Source organism: Chelonia mydas, chromosome 6 (genome assembly GCF_015237465.2).
Source record: "Chelonia mydas isolate rCheMyd1 chromosome 6, rCheMyd1.pri.v2, whole genome shotgun sequence".
Taxonomy (NCBI): domain Eukaryota; kingdom Metazoa; phylum Chordata; order Testudines; family Cheloniidae; genus Chelonia; species Chelonia mydas.
Genome location: NC_051246.2, coordinates 79,321,190 through 79,342,734, shown reverse-complemented (window position 1 = coordinate 79,342,734; position 21,545 = coordinate 79,321,190). Strand labels below are relative to the sequence as shown.

Genomic DNA, 21,545 nt, shown 5'->3' with positions numbered 1-21,545 from the left:
TTGTCTTCAAAAGGAAGTAATGGGAATACAGCCAATATCAGGTGTCTCATCTATTTTATTAATTGAAAAAGATATGGTGCTTTTCCTATTAATGCCTGATCATCTTTCAGGAGATGCTAGATTTAGCTGGTTTGGGGGAAAGTATGATGAATCAGTGGATGAGCTTTGTATAGTCTACAATATTTCTTTGTTTTCAGATTCTTGTGGGTCAAAATTATATTTATTATGATTCTGGTCATTTTTATTTCCTGTCCTTAATGGAAATTTCAGTTGAAAAATGTCAACTGGTAACCACCAGATTATTTTGGTCAATTCTACATTTTGGAATTGAGCAGTGACTCTATTGTTCCCTTGGACTACTGGATCCTCCAGCTGAAGCTGAGAAAGGTCAGTGGAAGTAAATGGCCCAATACCTCTCCCATTATATCAATGCCAAAACTCTCAATAATTTCAATGGATCCAGGATTAGACAAAAAGAAGCCTGTAGAATCCATCAAATCCATCTACTATAATTTCACTACTAGTATACATGCAAGATATACATACAGAGAAAAAAGCACAGTGCTTTCGGTTAGTATGTTTTACAAATCAGGTATCTTAGAATATGGAATAAAAACACCTGTTTCTGTTTTATACTACAGACTTTTTGTTGGTTTTGTGCACATCACTGACAAAAAAATCTTTTTCAAGTTTATAAGTAACTTCTCAAGAATATTTTCTTACACGTCTTCCACTCGAACTCGTTGATAGTCAGAAAAAATGGCTCCTACAGAGACACCTTCCACTTCTTCCTTGTCCTTAGGGGGAAAAAAAAGAAAGGAATAGTAGTGTTACAAATACGTTAATGCACATACTCATCGGCAGACTGGAGATTCAGAAATACATAGTACTTCACTTTGAAAACCAACCAGAAAGGGTGGATCCTTTTCTCAGTACCTATTACTTAAAAAAAAACAAAAAAAAAACTGAGTAGTCTGCAAGGTAGATCTGCTCCATGGATACTACTCCAACCTCAGAGGGAGCAGTACTCTGCTACCTTAGTACCACTACTCTACAAAGGAAATATCCAGTGTATCTGCAAAGCATCAGGCCCTACCCTGCAACCCTGTTCCTGAAACTCCTACCACCATTCAGTGTAGCTGCTCTGGTTCCATTATGCCTGGTACCCTCCATTCCAACAGCAGAAAGACAGGATTTGCCATTTTGCCCCTCAGAGCACAAATGAAGGCTTATTATGTTCCTCGCTCCTACAATCTATGTTGGGATGTTTTTCACCACCGAGGAAATCTCTGAGGATTCCTAATGATTTTTCTCTACTTTAAATTCTTTGCTCTTCTCCCACACAAGGTCCTATGCCACAACAATGAATCTCAGCAACCTGGAAAAACTATACAGCCAGTTATTACTTTACTTAAAACAGGTCTCTGTCACCCTAAGGAAGATCATTCCATTGACAAACAAATCTTATCAAGATACAGTGGTCACCATTAAACAGTATTTTCCAATGTTTATGACAGAGTGGAGTGTGCGATGATGATGTTTTTTCCACACACAGAACAGTAGGTATCTGTGGTAACTGTGAGCAACTGTTGACTTTGATAGCTTCTGTTATAAAACAGATTTTCTGGGTTGTTTTCCCATATGATCATTGTTTCTGTTTTTAATTACTTAAGCTGATATTCTTTTTTTTGCAAATATAGTAGAAAATATTACATTTTAAAATGAATGTACTTTTAAAATGATTCATGGGAAGCATCTGTTTTTTGTTTTTTTTATCTTGAGTTCAAATCAGAACCAATTCACTGGAACAGAAGTAGCATTCTTCTTCCTAAATTTTCACCCAATAAAACTGACTTGAGCTGAATTAGTTTTCCTGCCATGGCTGATCATGGCTTTAAGGTGTAACTTCTCCTCTGAGGTTGTTCTGCCTTGTACCAATCCTGTGAAGTCTGCAGCAAGACTTTCTCACAAAAAACTTTCATCTATATACCTATCCATATATGTATCTCAGAATGAAATTGGTCTTTTTTTTGTCACGACATTCAATTGCAAACTCAGTCAGTTCCTTATCAGTAATTACCCCCCAAAGTCACCTGCTTCATAACTATTTTTAGATAACAATTCCGTTTTATTCCTGTGCTGCATTATCCTTTCCTTTGTGTATTATTTTATACTTCTTTACATTAATTCTCATCTCATACCAGTCCAACCAAATTCCCAAGTTGTTCATATCCAACTGTATTTTTGATTGAAAATCCTCTCTATTTGTCATAACTCCTAGCTGTATCATCTGTAAATTTGATCACTGTTGAATTTACATTCTCCTTCAGGTCATTAATGAATGTTGAATAATACTGATCTCAATACCAAGCTCTATATGGGATTCCACTTGATGCCTCTGCACATTCTGAAGTAATACTATTGATAATAAGTTATGATATCTTATCTGTCAGCAGTTCATTATCCATTGATATTATTATCCAGACAATACTCCTCCTGCTTCTCTTTGAGATTCCTGTACAATACTAAGTGAAAGGATGTTTAAAAATACAGATGAATTACATCCACTGCACTTCCCTTGACCACCCAGTCCATTACTATATATAAAAAGAAAAAGAAAAAGAGTAATCAAGCTAAGATCAAGCCAAGCAGAATTGTCTCTGAATAGAATTCTTTACAAAATTTTCCATGGAGCCTTCTTGGGTCTATTTAAGTGTATACTATACATTTGAAAGCTTTTCTCAAGTATTTCTTTGTTCTGTTTGTCTTTGACATGTGAGATATGTGTACCGCTATTAGTAACACTAGTATCACTTATATATTGGGTTGCCAGGAGTCCAGTGTTGGACCGGAATACCCAGTCAAAAAGGGACCCTGGTGGCTCCAGTCAGCACTGCCAACCGTGCTGTAAAAAGTAAAGTCGGCGCTGCAGTGGGGGCCGCAGCTACGGCAGGCTCCCCGCCTGCCCTAGCTCCGTGTGGCTCCTGGAAGCAGCCGCCAGGTCCCTGCAGCCCCAAGGTGCATAAGTAGCCAGGGAGGCTCCGTGCGCTGCCCCTGCCCCGAGAGCCAGCTCTGCAGCTTACATTGGCGGGAACCGCGACCATTGGCTGGGAGCCGCGGTAAGCACTGCCAGGACACCTCACGCCCTCCTGCACCCCAACCCCCTGCCTTACCTCCAGAGTCCCTCCCACACCCAAACTCCCTCCTGGAGCCTGCACCCCCCCCCAACACCCTGCCCCAGTCCCCTCCTGCACCCCAAACCCTTCATCCCCAGAGCCCACCCCCCCCACAAGCTGAAGCCCGCACTCCAGTCCCCTTCCCCAGCCAGGAGCCCTCTCCTAATTTCTGGCCCCACCTGGAGCCCGCACCACCTGTCCAGAGCCCATACCCCCACTACCCGAACCCCTTGCCCCATCCCAGAAACCTCTCCCGCACCCCAATCCCCTCATCTCTGGCCCCACCCTGGAGCCCGCACCCAGGGCCAGAGCCCTCAGCCCCCTTCCACACTCCAACCCCCTGTCCCAGCCCAGCATAAGTGAGTGAGGGTGCGGGAGAGCAAGCGATGGAGGGACGGAGCGAGTGGGGCGGGGCCTCGGGAAGGGGTGGAATGTTCGGTTTTCTGCGATTAGAAAGTTGGCAATCCAATTTATATAGCACAGTCAGGTTCAAAGCACTTTATAAAACAATATAATTATCCCCATACCAAATTTGTTAGGCACAGCAGCTAAGTATTATTCTGTATATTTGCACTTTACGTAAATAGTATATGCTTCGCATTAGCATTACTTAGTTATAAAATAGGCTACACCATGGAATAATGTATTGCAGTTTAAGTATATTAATGCACTTCTCAAAAGATTTAAGTTCACTTAGCCTTCATGCTTGTGCCTTATACACATCCATGGAGTATTAATAGATCAGTGACCTATTGAACAGAATGTGAATGATGCCACTATAATTCATGTAGCTCATTACCACATTTACAACCAGATTTTCTGTTTATCCATGTGCCATTATTTTATTAAAATCATCATATGTTGTGAAGTGAGAGTTTTCCACTTTCATTAATATTCTTAAAATTTTCAGTGACCATTTCTAAGAGTACCATGTTTTTAACTGAAAACACCTGAGTGAATTGTTCTGTCTGAAACTCCAAAAATAAAAATATTTACAATAAACTAAGGCTTTGCAATCACATTTTAGGCATTAGGTCTAGAAAGCAAAGAAAATATCAGTGTTGTGTATCCAAAGCATGACTTCTAACTGTTAATTATTAGCACTATGAATGAATGAATGACACACTATCATCCTCATTCTAATTACTGTGTATTTCTACTTCTGACCCAGCCACTGAGATGTTTTTAGACATGACTTACTCTCTACAATATGGCAAAACTGCACAACAACATGCTATTGACTTTATATTCTGGCTGAATTTATTCTTGGCTTGTCACTGTTTTGTTTCACCTTTATCAGTTTTTCTGGAATTACAGTATATAGTGCCAATGAAGGCATAAAATATAAGCAAGTACACTGTATAAACAAATATTCATCCTAAATTCCTATTTCATGATTCACACTACTCTATTATTTCCAAAATATAGTAGATATAGTGGACTTGATCTAGATATCCAGCTACATTGGTGGCATCTCTGCTTATATGAAACATTATCCAACAGCAGCAATGCTTTTCCACAGTAACAGTCATGTATTACTCTGGCAGCTGAAATTGCAGTATGTGACATCATATGCTAATAAAAAAAATAATGTAGTGCACTACAAGACGTGGCATAAAATGGATACTAAATACAGGATTCCATCAAAAAGTACAGTGAATAAGGACAATTTAAGAAGAGTTTATCAAGAAGTTAATTAGTTAGTAACTATCTACTCACAGCCTAGCTTCCTTCCTTCATATTTTAGGTACCTGAATTTCCAGAACTTGAGATTTTCAGGTATAGAACCTTTACAGTTCTCCTGTATCACCTCACATCAGGAGATTTATTCTCAACTGTCTTCCAAAACATTTAATACCATCTCAAGAATGAACATTTTATTTCCATGTTTGCCAATCTCCAACATATTGTTCTGTATGGAACTACACAGTAGCATATATTTCCCTTAATCCAATACAGCAGACTACTAGTAATGGAAACATTTAAGCAGTTACTAGTGCCTTACAGAATAATAAATTAATCAGGTTGCTAATGTATACATTTGGGATTACTGATGATAAAAGTTTCAAGGTAACCACATTTCTATACCATTACCATTATTAGAAGTAGTACAGTATTACCGTAGCATCTAGTAGTACTAGTCATGGATCAGGACCCCCTTGTGCTAGGCACTGTATAAACACAGAACCAAAAGATAGACCCTACTCCAAAGATCTTACAATCTAAGTATATGACAAGAGATGAAGACAGATAGACTGGGAAGCATAAAGAAACAATAAAACAACCAGTGGCAACTCTGAAAAGTGCCAGATCCACAGATTAAGAAAGAGAAAACTAGAGGAAACTTAACAGGAGCCAAAACTATTTATCTGCTTAAAAAAAAAAAAAAGGCAGACACAAACAAACAGACAGCTGAAAAAATGGCTGCTTTAGGGCTGGAGCTGTTTGTCTTTGCCAGACTAAAAGGGCCAGTCCCACAAAAGCATGAGAAAGGCGAAAAAGTTACCATACAATGATAACCCTACACTACGAAGCAGGCAATCACCAAGAAAATATCTGTGAAAATAGCTGTTGTACATGAACTCTACACCATGCATCCCAATTGAGAAACTGTGAAAGGTAGGCTGACAGACTATTATGTCAGACAACTGCCACTAGTTAACATGTATACATATGTTAGACACACAGGAATTGTATAATATAGTGTTAGCATATAAAGATACATACTCATAGCCACTTTAACAGTTTGAGGAATTATAAGGCTGTCAGAAAAGGTGCTGGAAATAAACCGGGAATATATGACCTGCTTGGTCAGACATGGGACTGAGTCTGAAAACACAAATATTATCAATAGAAGAGATCAAGAAAAGTTTACTCAACTTTAAAGTTCAGATATTATTAGAAAAACTACTACAATTGCTTTTCCCTCAACAAATCAAAACCCTTTGTGTGTTCAAAGTTGTATCTGCTCACTACAGTGATCCCTGAAAAACAACTCAGCTAAGAGAAAGTGAACTGATCTCATGTAACATCAACAGAATTGTTAACTATGTTAAAGGCAGTGGTATTGCATAAATGTGAATGAGGGCAAATTTGGGGCCATAAGATCTTTTACTAGTGATGCATGAACCAGAAAAAGCACAGATTTACTTTCAGATCTCAGATTTGCAGTTATAAAAATCCTAAGATCTTTTTACAGAGAAAATTAAAAATATTAATTTAAGACCCACAGTGCCATATTTACCTGGTCAATTGTCAGAGAACACCACTTTAAGAGTCTCTAAGAAGCAGCGTGGATTTGATTTAAATCAAATTGATTTAATCATGGATTTCTACATAAAAGTGCATTCTTGTTGGTTGTTATAACTTTAATACATATTCTTCAAAATTCAGATAGATGTAGGTTTCATTTTTAGAAGGTACACACTATTCATTTTTAAAATGATTTATTTTGAACACTTTTCAGATTAGTTTTACAGCTATATCAGAAAACGAATGATTGTTTGGTTATTTCATTTGCCAAAGATAATTGAAGCAGATATTTATGAAGTCACTGGGAGGTGAACTATCTCCAATTCAACAGGTTAATCATTAATATTGGGAGGACTTTCTTGCCATGCTGTATTAGGAGGAGAACATCACCAGACAGATATTTAAATTGTTTTATTTAACTAAAACAACAATGTTATATATTCTGGATTTTTTTCTTCAACAGCAAACATAATATTTTAACAAAACAAGCATATGAATTTTTGAATTTAGTTAAACATTCAAGTTTTTTTTTAAATCAAAACAATTTTAACAAAAACAAACCTGAACCAAAATAATTAAATGAAATATTAAAAAAAAAAAAACAACAGTGAGGGTGTCAGCCCTCCAAACATCACTCTTAGAATCTTACTGGTTCATTCCTTCCTCTGGAAACATTAACAAGTGGGGGAAAGAAAGAATGTCTTCTTCTACCTGCAGCTAGGCAGGAGACTATGCCCATTCTTCTCATAAAAGGCCTTGCCCTGTGATCCTCTTCACAGACTTCAGATTAAGCAACTGCAACCCACTCTTCTGGTGGCTGAAAGTGAAGGCCACATAAGCACTCCTGTTTGTACAGCATTCAGCAGGCCTTCTCCAAAGCCAAGCAGGTTTGTGTGTATATCAAACTACTGATAATACACATAATAGTGGCTACTCATTCAATTCCAAACCCAATTCAAAGTCCTTTAATTGATCACAACCCCCTTTTGACTGCTGGGGGCAGAGGTCCCTAAGACATGGAACTTATTGATAGAGAAGAGAATGAATGTGACCATTATCAGATCAGAATGCAATGGACATGCTAAAAATAAGTGACTTACATATATTGTATTCCCAATCGATCAGTGTGAAGTAGGCAGGAAATTAAACTGCATTATGAATCAAATTTTCTGCTGGCCTAACTCCACTGTAGTCAATAAAATTCGGCTCTATTTTTTTGGTTGACTTTTACAACTGCCCATGCATGTGTAATTTAAGTCACTCAGATTTTCTTCAGTTTCACAGCATCCCCAAAATGTTCCTTCACAGGAGCTGCATATGCATCTTGTAGAGCAAATCTAGCTGTGAAGCTGCCAACGTGAGAGGAGATTAACACCTTCAACAAATATGCTGATAACTAATGACAGTTGGTGGGTAATCTGACTTTATCTACAGTCCCATCTGCATGACTTACTCATAAAGGACCAAGGTCCTGATACTATCTGGTGTGGAGCATCCACTGAAGTCAAAAGGAACAGCAGATGCCCAGCATTACTCAGAATCAAGTCCTACAATCATTGCTCCTGTTATGAATGATTCTTACATCACTGTGAGAGTTTATTACATTAATTTGCTATTTTTGTTTTATGTATTGTGCAAATGCAGAATCTACTTTTGTCATTTGTTGTTGACTAGTCAATTAGAATTTAGATTAAGTTCCATCTTGCATCCTTCCCCATGATAAAATATACTGAAGAGCAATAATTTTATCCAGCAGGCAATTTTACAGCACCAATCATTTTTCCTCAACAAACTGTAATTAAATATGGATATTATTAATGGTATAATTTTTCTTACTAATATGGAACATAGAAGATGTACAGAAAATGTAATAAATATTAACAATTCCATGTCTTTTGTGGGCCTACTTTTTCTTATCTTATAGTAGAGAACAGATGAAGAATGAGGGATATCTAAAACAACAACAAAAAAACCCCAAAGTTCAAAAGAAAATTAAAATTGTTTCTAGTTATAATTGAAATACTGACTACTGCTTGGATCTGCAATGCTATTATTCCATATTCCCCTAGCAGCACTGAAACTGAAGCTAAATCAAAACTTAAAGACATGATAGGAATCAGAAAAAGAACTACACTTCTTCTTTGCGTATGTGCAGCATGCCTCAGGAGGCATGTGACATGCATTGATCACCGAATTTGGTCCGCTGATTGGATCATTAGCTTCCCCAGCTTGGGCAAGGTACTGACAGGGAGTGCGACGTGAACGCTAATCCATGCCCCCAGAACCATACTCAGGAGTCTGATCTCCCATTCAAATACACAATAACATCACTATTCAAGACAAAGTCTATCTATCTAACTTGTTGGTTTGCAAATTATTCTATCTAATTGATTGGCCCTTAGTACACTGGCTAGTAGTATGTCAATAGCTGGCTGGTCACAGGGTTGACTTCTCTCCTTGTTTCCAGCTGTCTCTATAGACCTCTGGGCTCTTCACTGTAAAGAAGAGCCTGTAAAAGCAGTTGAGCATGAGAAGGAGCTAGCCTAGCTACTTGTACTAACGGCTGCTTCTACAGAGGAGGAGTTGTAGTCACCCAGACACCTGACTTATCAGTGGGAAAGGAATGTCCATGGGAAAAAGAAATGATGCAACCAGTAACTATATCTAGGGTAGCACAGAGACAAGAGGGAAAGGTGACTGAGCAGCATGTCAAGGGGAGCCAAATAACAGGTAAGTACATGCAGAGGAAGTAGGATGACCAGATAGCAAGTGTGAAAAACCGGGACAGGGTGTGGGGAGTAATAGGTGACTATGTAAGAAAAAGCCCCAAATATCAGGACTGTCCCTATAAAATCAGGACATATGGTCACCCTAAGAGGAAGACAAGGACCTAGCAACAGGAAGGCAGTAGAAATGAAGAAAAGAAGAACATGCTGCACTGAATAGCAAAAATACAAAATATGAGTATTTTCTTTCAAAAAGAACAAACACATATCACGTTAAAGACAGCTAAAAATTCAAATCCTTTCCTAACATTACTTTTCTATGGAAGCAATTACTGTAACTGCCACAGAGATGTTCTGCATCCCTGCAAATATGAATGGCAGGAAAAATGATCTACCCCATGTTCCACACTATGAAATACTTTGAGAATACCTGGATGTACATACTTTGCAGGCAACCAACACTGTAGTTTCTAGGCACTGAACAAAACCAGAAGTCAATTCATTCAATATGGTTCATTTTTGGTGTGTAATGGAGCACATCTGAGAGGAGGATTGGGCCCTAAATGGAATCACCTAAAAAAGACCACGTTATGATGAAATAAAACAACCAAGTTTCAACTTCAAATAGAAGTAGCAGAGATATGCCATTCCTTTTATTTGTTTTTCAAACATAATTTTGATTGAATGAATTTCTAATGTATATTAAAGCAGATCTGATCACAGGCTGGAAGGGCATGAATGAAGAAACACACAGATGTTTCAATTACTTAGCAGAACAGTAAAATTTTCCTCATTAAGTGATTAGTTGAAGATGTCCAATAATATAGCTTTACATTCTGAAAATTAAAGCAAGGTCTAACCAGACCTTTACTTTTAAGGATTCCAGTAGTGCACTAATTAATTGACTCTTAAGGAGTATTCTATGCATTAGTGGGTTTGCAGGTTAGATGCAGCATCCACTATTTTACATGTTTTGAAGAATATAAATGTACATGAACACTAGAATGCATAGCTTTATCAGTGCCAACTGAAGGCTTGATCCTGCAACATGCTGAGCTCTCTGCCTCATTTAATCAAAGCAGTGAGGCACTTGCTAATTTTAAGCATTGAAGCAGTCCTTCTGACTTCAGTTAAATTTTGACAGATCAAGACCAGAGTGCTGAGCATCTTGCAAGATTGTGCCCTACGTTCAAAAACTATTCTGTCACACTATAAACAACACCAGCTTTAATTTACACACCACATGCCCATCACCAGTCTTCTAGATACTTCAGATCCAACTCACATCAGAGATAATTACTTTTACCACATTAGAAGGCATTTCGGTATTTTTTGTTGGAGTTGAATTCCTCTGCAGTACCATTGTTAATTGATATTATGCAGTAAATAATGCTAAATTCTCTTACACTCCCTAGGAAATTATGATGATCACTATCCCTGCCTGATCTAATGAAGAGACAGCTTATAAATGATCATCATGTCTGTAACAAACATAACCAACTACTGGTAACACAACCAGAAATTGAAACACTGTCCTCAGTTGTAGTATTATACTGCATCCATTGCTAGCAGGCTGAGTTACAAAATTAGTCCTACATATAAATTATAGGTCTCACAATCAGGTGTTTCAAAAGAACAGGTGAAAAGTAAATTATTTGACATTCACAGATTTATAGATTCCAAGGCCAGAAGGGACCATTTTGACCATCTACTGTGACCGCTGGTACAACATAGGCCATAAAACTTCCCCAAAATAATTCCTAGAGTATACTTCTTAGAAAAACATCTTATCTTGATTTAAAAATGATCAGTGATGGAGTATCCATCCTTGGTAAGTTGTTGGATGACATGATGCTCTACAGATGAAAAATTTATGTTGTGTGTGTGTGTATATATATATATATATATAAACAAGGGGGTCGTTTGTTTGTTTGAAAGAAGTCTTTACCTCAGTGAAATAAAAAAGCTTGTTAACTTCCTTCTTTTCAGGAAAAAAAAAAGTTTCTTCTGCTGAATCAAAGAACTGTTTTTCACCTAAGAGGTTTTTCAGTAGGGAGACTTCATAAAAATAACTTTTTGATATGTCACTGATTGCAAAGATGAAGCTGAACTTTTGGGAATACAATTTAGTCATGCAAGTAATTTCTGTGGTCATTAGCAACATTGGATTTCCTTTCTTAAATCTTTGAATTTTACCCTTTGGCAAATACCAATCAGGCCCAAACTGGTAGAAGCGAATTCTTAGAACATTATGTTATATGGAAAGTAAACAGATGATTAAAGCTTTAAACTACTGAGGTTTAAAGGAGCTAGACTCAAAAATTTTACTTTTATTTATTTGAAAGAGGTTTCTCAAGGGATTTTTTGTTGTTGGTTTTAATGTTTTACTGAGTATCAGCAATATAAAGCATTTTAGAAACTCACAAAGGCTGACACCCAGAGCTGTCTGATTAAGTAGAGAGCTTGACACAATCAGCACTAAAAGAAAAGGAGGACTTCATAGAATACGACGGTTGGAAGGTATCTGAGGACATCATCTAGTCCAACCCCCTGCTCAAAGCAGGACAAATCCCCAATTTTTGCCCCAGATCCCAAAAGGCCCCCTCAAGGATTGAACTCACAACCCTGGGTTTAGCAGGCCAATGCTCAAACCACTGAGCTATCCCTCCCCCCACTTGTGGCACCTTAGAGATTAACATATTTATTTGAGCACTAGGTTTCATGAGCTACAGCTCACTTCATCAGATGCATTCTATCTCAGCACTGTGACTGATAAAATCATTATGATAATCCTTTATGTGCTGTTTTACAGTACCAAAAGAAAAACACTGTGTGTAGATACATTACCTTGTGCAGTGACTAAATTACAATGAAATTCTATACAGAGACAACATGGGTGAGTTAATATCTTTTATTGGACCAACTTCTGTTGTTCAGAGACAAACTTTTGAACCTATATCTTTTGTGAATTTCTATAGTTACTCAAAATCTGGATATTTTTCAGTTTGAGGATTGTATCTGTTTTACAACACAATGAAGTCACACACACTGCAACCAATACGGTATGAAATACAACAGCCCTTTATTATACTTTTTCAAGAATGTTTTTTTTTCTTGCTAATAAGGTAAAGTGACATTTTCAGGGCGTTTACAGAAAAATTCAAAGGATTATGTAACTAACTAGTATAATCTTTATCTACAGAAATAAATGGTGTTCAAAAGTGTTCAGCTATAACAGCTCCCTTGACAGCAGCATCCAAAAGTGTTTCCAATATGCATTTTCCCATCTCCCATGGAAAATTCCCATTTAATTTGCCATAAGAACATTTACAATATTTTATATCCATATCCTCAACATGGGATGCACGTTCGCATATTTCGGAAAACAGAGACTCATAATATTTAAGACCGTGTAAGCACTGTGGGATTAACATTACACTAATATTTTTCCTTAACTCTTCAGTTCTATGTCTCCAGGGGAATAGCTGCACTCTCAACGACATTTAATTAAAAAAAAAAAAAAAACTACATCACCTTTCATGGTATATATGAATACGGGGCATTAACAATGTTGTCTCAAAAACAAACTTATTTCCTTACCTATAATATCATCCATCACATGGGTCTCCACACTCTTTCATATTACTACCTCTTTCCCTTTCCTTACCAAAACAAATAATACCTAGGTCACGTATGATGAACTGACAGATCAGTATTTGCTGCAGTGGTATGTGTGACACTAAATTCTTTCCTTACTGATAACCTTTATAGGTTTGTTTCCATATAATGTATAAATGCAGATGATATTTTTTACGTATGCAAACGTATAATACATTTTTGAATATAACTGCACCATTCCAGCACAGTTACAATCAGCGGAGATGCTCAAACTGAAGACACACTCAATTTAAAAGAGAAGTGGCTAGTAAAAGAATAGTCTCTGTAATAAGCCTTCAACTTTAGTCTCCACTCTCATACATTCACCCTATACCCCGGGATTAAAATGGTTTAGGTGTGTGAACCTTTAGGGTACATTTCAAGACCCATTTATTCAGAGTTTTGAGAAATCTAATCCTGTGCTCCCAACCACTGTATAGTACTTTTTTCTCTCTCTGAAATAATAACCCTTTTGTGAAAAGGAAAAGTATGTTACATCATGTATTGTTATGAAACTCCTTTAATACCTAAGCACAACAGTTGGAACTAATGCCCGATTGCCACTCTTAAACATGTCAGTTATCTCTGTCCTGAAAGTGATAACAAAAGAGCAGGATAGCTACACGCCAGTCATTAAATGAAAATAAAAGCCATATTAAACCAATCTAAATGGTAGTATAGAGTATATACAGATTATACTATTTCCTAGAATATTTTCCTTTGATGAAACACAATAAATATTTAATGACATTTATTTAAACATTACTATTTGAATGGGCAGTCCTTAATGTGATATTTTGTAGCTGGGGGGAGTGGTCATCTCAAGATTAGGCTTCAGGCATTTTGTGAAATCTTACACTGCCAATATTCATGATTTATTCATTCTGCAGCTAAAGAGAGAATGTCAACTTCTACAAAAAAAGAAAAGGAGTACTTGTGGCACCTTAGAGACTAACAAATTTATTAGAGCATAAGCTTTCGTGAGTTACAGCTCACTTCATAGAAAGCTTATGCTCTAATAAATTTGTTAGTCTCTAAGGTGCCACAAGTACTCCTTTTCTTTTTGCAGATACAGACTAACACGGCTGCTACTCTGAAACCTGTCAACTTCTACAGTTATCCATGAGGTATCTTCCAAGAGCACTAAAACAAATCACAGTTAGGTTTTTAGTGTCTGTTAGGCCTAGTAAAGTCACTGTTACAATACAGTGCTTATAAAGACCTCAGTTCAGAAAAACACTTGTTTATGCTTTCTTGAACTGGCATGTGCTTCAGTGCTTTCCGGACTCAAGGCTTAAGAGCTCTAAATTTAAACAACAAAATTATTTTTTTTTAAAAAGGGGGATGAGGGGAATACAGGGATAAAGGTAAACTATGTTTTGTGTTAACTTTCATACACTGATCTATATTTGGTCTTAATTTACCCTCCTACTTAATTTACCTCAATCTTGCAGAACACTTAGCACATGCTTAACTTTAAGCATAAGCAAAGTCCCACCCACTAGTCAAAGGGCTCTGCTGGACTGAGTCCCTGGCATTGAGAGTAATTTAGCAGCCAAGGAAGCAAACCTGGGAAAGCTTTGAAAAAAGGTTTTTAAATTCTCTGTTTATATAACAAAGTAAGAAGGAATAGAAAAAAAATATACAAAACAATAGGGGGAAGTTTTGATTTCTTTATGTTAGTTTTTCTAGAAGATGGTTAAAATTCCAACTGTTTTCCCATCCCATGATAATTTTTGAGTTTTAAAAACATTTCCCATTCCTTATTGGGATGAACCGGAGACTTTTCTAAATTGTTTGCAAAAAAGCAGAGAACGAGAGAGAGCAAAATTCCATTCTGGACCAGAGAAACCTTCCATACAAAAGATTTGTCAAGCCTGACATTTTCACATAAAAAGTTTCAGTTTCAACAAATAAGCATTTTCCAGTGGAAAAAAACATTTTGTTGAAAAGTTCCAAACCAGCTCTACTCATGACCTATTTTGCCAATACAGTGGTACACTAATGCTCTGTTATTGTAATAATTCTGTTTCCTCTTTAGAAAATTTGCACAGTGCGCAAAACACCTATTCCCACTGTGATATACCACTTCACAGCATACTTATCTCCAGAGTAGACAGTACACCCAGAAAGGCAGACATGCTTACGTATCTAGAATGCTAATTAATGCACTTAATCTTTTAGTGAAATGTTTAAAAAAGTATTTTTCCCATTAAAATGATCAATGTCTGACAGTTTTTAAAAATCACACACATCACTGGTCTTAAAAAATAATCTATCAAACAAACATGATGTAAAAGTCTCAGCAATGGCTCTACTTTAGCTGTACACAAAGGTAAGTATTATTAGCTTTATTTTTCACTGTAGGTGAAATGAGTATATTATTATTAGAGTTCCCATAATAACCGTTAATATATTCCCAAAGCTTTTAATTCATGAACAAAGGATAATCACCCTAGAGACTTAATGCTAGATTAACATGTAGACCTCGACAATTACAATTTTTAATAAGACGTACAAATCATGTTTCAAGTTACATAGATTTTAAATTATATTAGTTTAAAATAGTTTAATAAATATTAATTTAAAGGTATTGTGATTCATGTATCATAAATCAATTTTAACTCTAAATATCTTCTGGTAGAAAATAGTATAAAAATTATTAAACAATTGCTCTAAAGGCCTCAAATCATAAATGTCAAGACAATTCCTTATCCAGTTGTTAAAGTAGTTATATCACACACACACACACGTAATGCTGACACACTGGTTCACAGCTGATGTATTACTTTTACATTTCAGTTTATATTTTACATTTTTTATGTTGTGATTTCAATTTTCACATTTCTTTTTATTTCAGCCACAGATATTCATTTAAGGGTGGTGAATAGTAGTGGTGGGAAATCTCTATATATACTGCACTCTGGCACACCATACTGATGAAAGTATCAACCAAAACATTATTATCAATCAAAACATTCTCTTTAAAATAGTATTAGTGCAGAAGAGATTTTTTTTAATTTCACATTTTTACATCTTTACCCAACACTCTCAGAGTTCAGCAAGAAGAAAATTAGTGATAATGCTTTCAATTTAATTAGTGTATTACATGCACTGTAATTATTAGTGGGAAATGTTATATTAATGAATGTAAAAGTTAGCAGTAAATTACCTTGTAGTTATTATCAATTTCCCAAGCTACTGCTCCTTAAGATAACCCTCTCCCTATGGTCCTTCCGGTAATTTTTCTCTGCCTGATAAACATGATGATTAAACAGCACACAGTGCAAACCTTTGATACTTTTTAAATTAAATCCATGCCCAGCCTAAGGGCTGTGTCTGATTTCAACTAAATGTGTCAGTTAATCAGATAAAAAATTATCAGTAACTCAAAGAAACAGCAGCCTTAGGCTTCATCAGTGCCAGAGAAAGCTGAACAAAATAAGACATTCAGACAATATCACATTATGAGTAAAGGTTACTGATAAGCATATAACTAAACAGAACTGTTCACCCTTAATAATGTCTGTCTTTAGAGAAATGTTGCATACAACTGAGAAAGAAAGAAAGAAAGAAAGAAAGAAAGAAAGAAAGAAAGAAAGAATACTATAAACACCATTGTACCAAACATGTATTGGGAGAAAAAGGTATTCTTGACAAATCAGCTTAATAAAGGACAATAACTACTTGTAATGTTTAAAAAGACACTGAATATTCTTGAATATTTATACAATAGCTTTACAAAAAACAACGGAACTCAGAAAACACCTTAAAAGGGCAAGGGAATATGACAGATTATCTGTAAATAAATTCATAATTGAAATTAATAGCCAGTTGAAGCTTGCCTTAGTCACACTAAAATGTTGTAAAATTTTTAATTAATTAAAGATTCAGATCATTTTTAGTCTCTGAACAATGATCACCAGTCATCTGCAGTATTACCAATTACAATGCAAGATATTGTCAGGAGCCTGATTACTACAGTAACAGGGTTTTAAGACCTTCACAATTATTGAAACTCAAACTTCAGTTCTGCATTATAATTTTCAAAGCATTCTAGAATCCCTGTTTATGTTGATTTCAACTACAGTACACTATTGTGTAAGCTCTGATATACCAGAGAAAACACTAAATCAAAGATAGTATTGAACGGTCTTTAAAAAATATAACGGGAAAGAAATTTTGAGAGGTCCACTGTCAGCGAAGTCTCAGATTAGGGTTCTATATTACTAAAAGAAAAAAAACAGTTCAAAGATCATCCATTCATTAACGTATTCCTTAGTGCCTAGGTATTGATGCTCTCATGATGTGCTTTATTTTGAAGACCACAAGACAGAGGCCCATAAGAGAAAATAATGATTGCCCCAAGCAGAAAGCTCCTACCATTTTCAGGATATGGGCTCTTTCTCTGTTGCAGACCTCCCAAGGTGCATGGGACACAGCTTTCTGGTGGTGTCTAGCTTAGTATTTCCATTGCATGGCATTCCCATGCACTATTGCCATTTATTTATTTGTATCAGCCAGCACAGTTTTGAAGAACAGGAGAGTTAGGTTCCTTCTCTTTAGGGCTTTTTCTTCCCCTGTTTTCCATCTTATTTCTTTTTTCAAAAACTAAAAACTCTATACAAAAAATGTTAAAAATAATGGTTAGATTACATGGTTAAGAACAAAATGTTATGGAATACCAATGTTAAGGCTGCATATGTAATCTTAACTCTGTCCCCTTGTGCACATGTATTATATATATTATAGAATAGTTGTGGATCATATGATTCAGTTCTTCAATTAGACAAAAAGAAAAGGAGTACTTGTGGCACCTTAGAGACTAACCAATTTATTTGAGCATAGGCTTTCGTGAGCTACAGCTCACTTCATCGGATGCATACTGTGGAAAGTACGAAAGCTTATGCTCAAATAAATTGGTTAGTCTCTAAGGTGCCACAAGTACTCCTTTTCTTTTTGCAAATACAGACTAACACGGCTGTTACTCTGAAACCTGTCAATTAGACAAAATCACACTATTTACTTATAACCTAAGAAATGTACATACTGGGCCCTCTCAAACAAAAAGTGTTTTAATATAGCCAAATGCGAAGTTGTACACATCTAGGACAAGTAATGCAAGCCATACCTACAAAACAGGACACTGAATCCCGGAAAGGAGTGACTCCGAAAAGAATTTAGGAGTCAGAGCAGATAAGCAACTCAACAGAAGCTGCCAGTGCAATGCTGCAGCAAAAAAAGGCCAATGCAATCCTTGGATACATAAACAAGAGTAGTGAGTGAAGTAGGGAGATGGTTTTACCTCTGTATATGGCATTGGTAACACCGGAATTGGAACAGTGAATGCAGTTCTGGTTTTAACAAGGTGTTGAAAAACTTGAGAGGGTGCAGAAGAGAGTCACAAAAATTATTCAAGGGTGGAGGAAATGCCTTACAGTAAAGACTTAAAGAGCTCAATCTGTTTATTTTATCAAGTGAAGATTGAGGAGAGACTAGATTAAAGGGTGGATAAAAATCAGTGATTTTTTTTTAAAATGGATTTTTTTTTATTTAAATTGGATTTTTTTGATAAAATGTTTTTTGAGGAAAAAACCTATCTAAAGATAGTTTTAATTAAGATACATTACAGCTCAAAGATATCTCATCATGGAATAGGGATTATAAATTCTAATTCTATAGTATGAGACAATATACTCATGTAATGTTTAAGAAAACTTTTGTCAATGAGTTCCAATAGTTCATGGATTAGGGACCCAATCTTATGGGGTTCCAGGGGCTTCTGTATTGATTATTTAGGTTAATCTTTCTATTTACCCAATGGGACTCAGGTCTCAGTCTAAAAGATACCATCAGAGATGCTTAGTTTTGCAGTTTTCAAACTGCGGATTTGTGTCTCCAGAGATAACATGCTTGTTAACAGCAAAAATGTTTTAAATAAATAAATAAATAAATAAATAAATACACAGAGGTGAGAAATAACAGATCTCAACCCTATTGTCCCTCTGCAAAATTGTGTACACAGAGTCAATCCCTTAGCTCTCTCTAAAAGTGTGAAGTTTCTAAAAGTTCAATGAATAGAAGATTGTTGGGGGTGGAATAGATCTGGACAAGGAGAAGAAGTCTTGAGATAAATGTGAGAAGGGAGGGACAGGCTGTAAAAACAAAAGTGAAACTGTTTGAACAGCATATTCCAGAATACGCTTGAGGTCGTTTTGAGTGTAGCCTTCATTGATTTGAGATCTACCATACCATTCTCTCACTAGAAAGGAAAACCTGTAATGGCAACAGGCTGTAAAAGAGACCCAGTTTGGGAATATTTTAATGAAGTTCCTCTACCTGTCGGTAAGACAGGCATGCATGTAAAATGCAAACAGTGCAACAAAGAAAGGCAAGGCCTGGTTGCCCGAATGAAACAACATCATGAGAAGTGCTCCTTCTCAGGAGAAAGGTGCATTGAAGATGATGAAAGGAACATGTCTGAACATGCAGGATCTTCAGGCTGCTAAACTTTTTTATTTCATACTTCTTTCTAAGGACTTCCGGTCTTCCTTCTGGACTATTCTTGAATTCTCATGTTTGAGTATTTTAGATGCAGTCGTGATAAAAAATAAATAGCTGAAATAGGCAGATCTTCCTTTTACAATTTCACCTTTAAAGTAGTACTGAGTGTCAGTGAATGCAATGAGTAATACTAAATGAGCATTATTGACTTATTTTGTTTTGGAGAATCCATCCTCAACATACAGGATTCTGAAGATTATCCACCTTCAAGATCACCATCATTTTCTACAGTTTCAGAGTTATCTGCCAATGATAGTGTTTCAGTCACATCACATATGTCACATACCCACAGTATATCACATACTCACAGTATATCGGTATATACTACCAAAAAGAAAAAACAAAAATCTCCATCATCCAGAAACAACCACAAATAAGTTTGTGATAAGAACCAGCAGATTACAAAAAGAGGTAATTGATGAAAAAATTGCTTCATTTGTTTCATGCAACAAACTCTCCTTTTCGTATGATTGAGAACCCACACTTCATTAACATGGTTCAGTCATTAAGACCAGGATGCACTCCACCCAAGACAGCAGATGTCGCAGGCAAATTGCTAGATAAAGTGTATGAAAGAGAAATTGAGCAGTGTGCAAAAGGTGTAGAGGGTAAAATTGTTAACCTGAGTCTTGATGGGTGGAGCAATGTCCACAATGATCCTGTTGTATGTGCTTGTGTGACAAGAGAAGAAGGGAATGTCTTCCTTAAAGAAACAACTGATACATCAGAAAATGCACACACAGCAGGATACTTACAAGAAGTAGCAGTAAAAGCTATAACAAACTGTGAAAAAAAAATTCAAATGTCTAGTACGCAGCTTGGTCACAGACAATGCTGCAAACGTATCCAAGATGAGCAGAAATTATTTAGAAGAGAGTCCCAAGCTAATAATATATAGTTGCAGTGCTCATTTGATGCACCTCCTAGCCAAAGACTTCAGTCTTCCAGAAATAAAGGCTAATGTTATTGAAATTGCAAAATACTTCCGTAATAACCACTTTGCAGCAGATGCTCTGAAAAAAGTGAGAGGAACCAAGCTAACTTTGCCACAAGATATGCGACAGAACTCAGTAGTGGACTGTTTTGAGCATTATGTCAAGAACTGACCTAATCTGATGACAGTTTGTGAACAAAATCATGAAAAATAGATGGCACTGTCACAGCCAAAGTTCTCAACCTTGGGCTTAAGAGAAATGTTGAAGACATACTGAGTACCCTGAAGCCTATTTCTGCAGCCTTGAACAAAATGCAGGGAAATAGCTGTTTTATTGCTGACGGTGTTTAAATTTGGAAGGAACTGAGAGAGATCAGTTAAAAAGAGAAATATGCAATTACAGAGTTAAACTACAAGCATTAAAAAAACGAACGGGACATGCACTATCTCCAGCTCATTTTCTTGCAAATATTCTCAATACTCGGTACCAGGGTCAAACCTTAACTGCTGAAGAAGAGGAGTTGGCTATGACATGGACATCCAGCAGTCATCACTCCATAATGCCAACTATAATAAACTTCAGAGATAAGGGTGAACCATTCAGGAAATATATGTTTGCTGATGATGTTTTAAAGAATGTCACACCAGTGAACTGGTGCAAGTCACTTAAGCACTTGGATTCAGAGACTGTTGAAGTGATAATCTAATAATTTAACAGCAGTAGTTTCTTCTGCCAGTGTAGAAAGAATATGTTCGTCCTTTAGATTAACTCATTCCACAATGAAAAATTGTTTGGGACCTGAAAAAGCAAGAAAGCTTGTTTTTCTTTTCCAGATTATGAACAAATAGGAAAATGAAGGTGAAGACGACTGAGTTAGCTGCAGAAGCCAATATTTTAAATTTCTGATGTTGACCTGGCTGACATAGTTGATTTAATTTTGGGGGTTTTTTTGTTTTTTTAAATCGTTTAACTATTTTAGTTCAAAACAATTTTAACAAAAACAAACCTGGTTTTAAAAAACTTGAATGTTTAACTAAATTAAAAAATTCATATGCTTGTTTTGTTAAAATATTATATGTTTGCTGTTGAAGAAAAAAATCCAGAATCCAAAACGTTGTTGTTTTAGTTTAAAAAAAAAAACAATTTAAATATCTGTCTGGTGATGTTCTCCTCCTAATACGGCATGGCAAGAAAATCCTCCCAATATTAATGATTAACCTGTTGAACTGGAGATA

The 21,545-nt window shown here is 36.2% G+C and overlaps 1 protein-coding gene across 6 annotated transcripts in view; it reads right to left on the bottom strand.

Moving 5' to 3' along the window:
* DPH6 (diphthamine biosynthesis 6) overlaps positions 1–21,545 on the bottom strand; it is a 362,214-nt gene that overhangs the window by 254,682 nt on the left and 85,987 nt on the right. For all 6 annotated transcript variants that reach the window (XR_006291518.1, XM_007069356.4, XM_037900521.2 and 3 more), the window contains one exon: positions 724–797. Coding sequence is in view for 5 of the 6 variants with exons in the window: in XM_007069356.4 (XP_007069418.2) it covers positions 724–797 (74 nt within the window). In the remaining variant the exon portion in view is untranslated. The remainder of the gene's footprint in view (positions 1–723; positions 798–21,545) is intronic.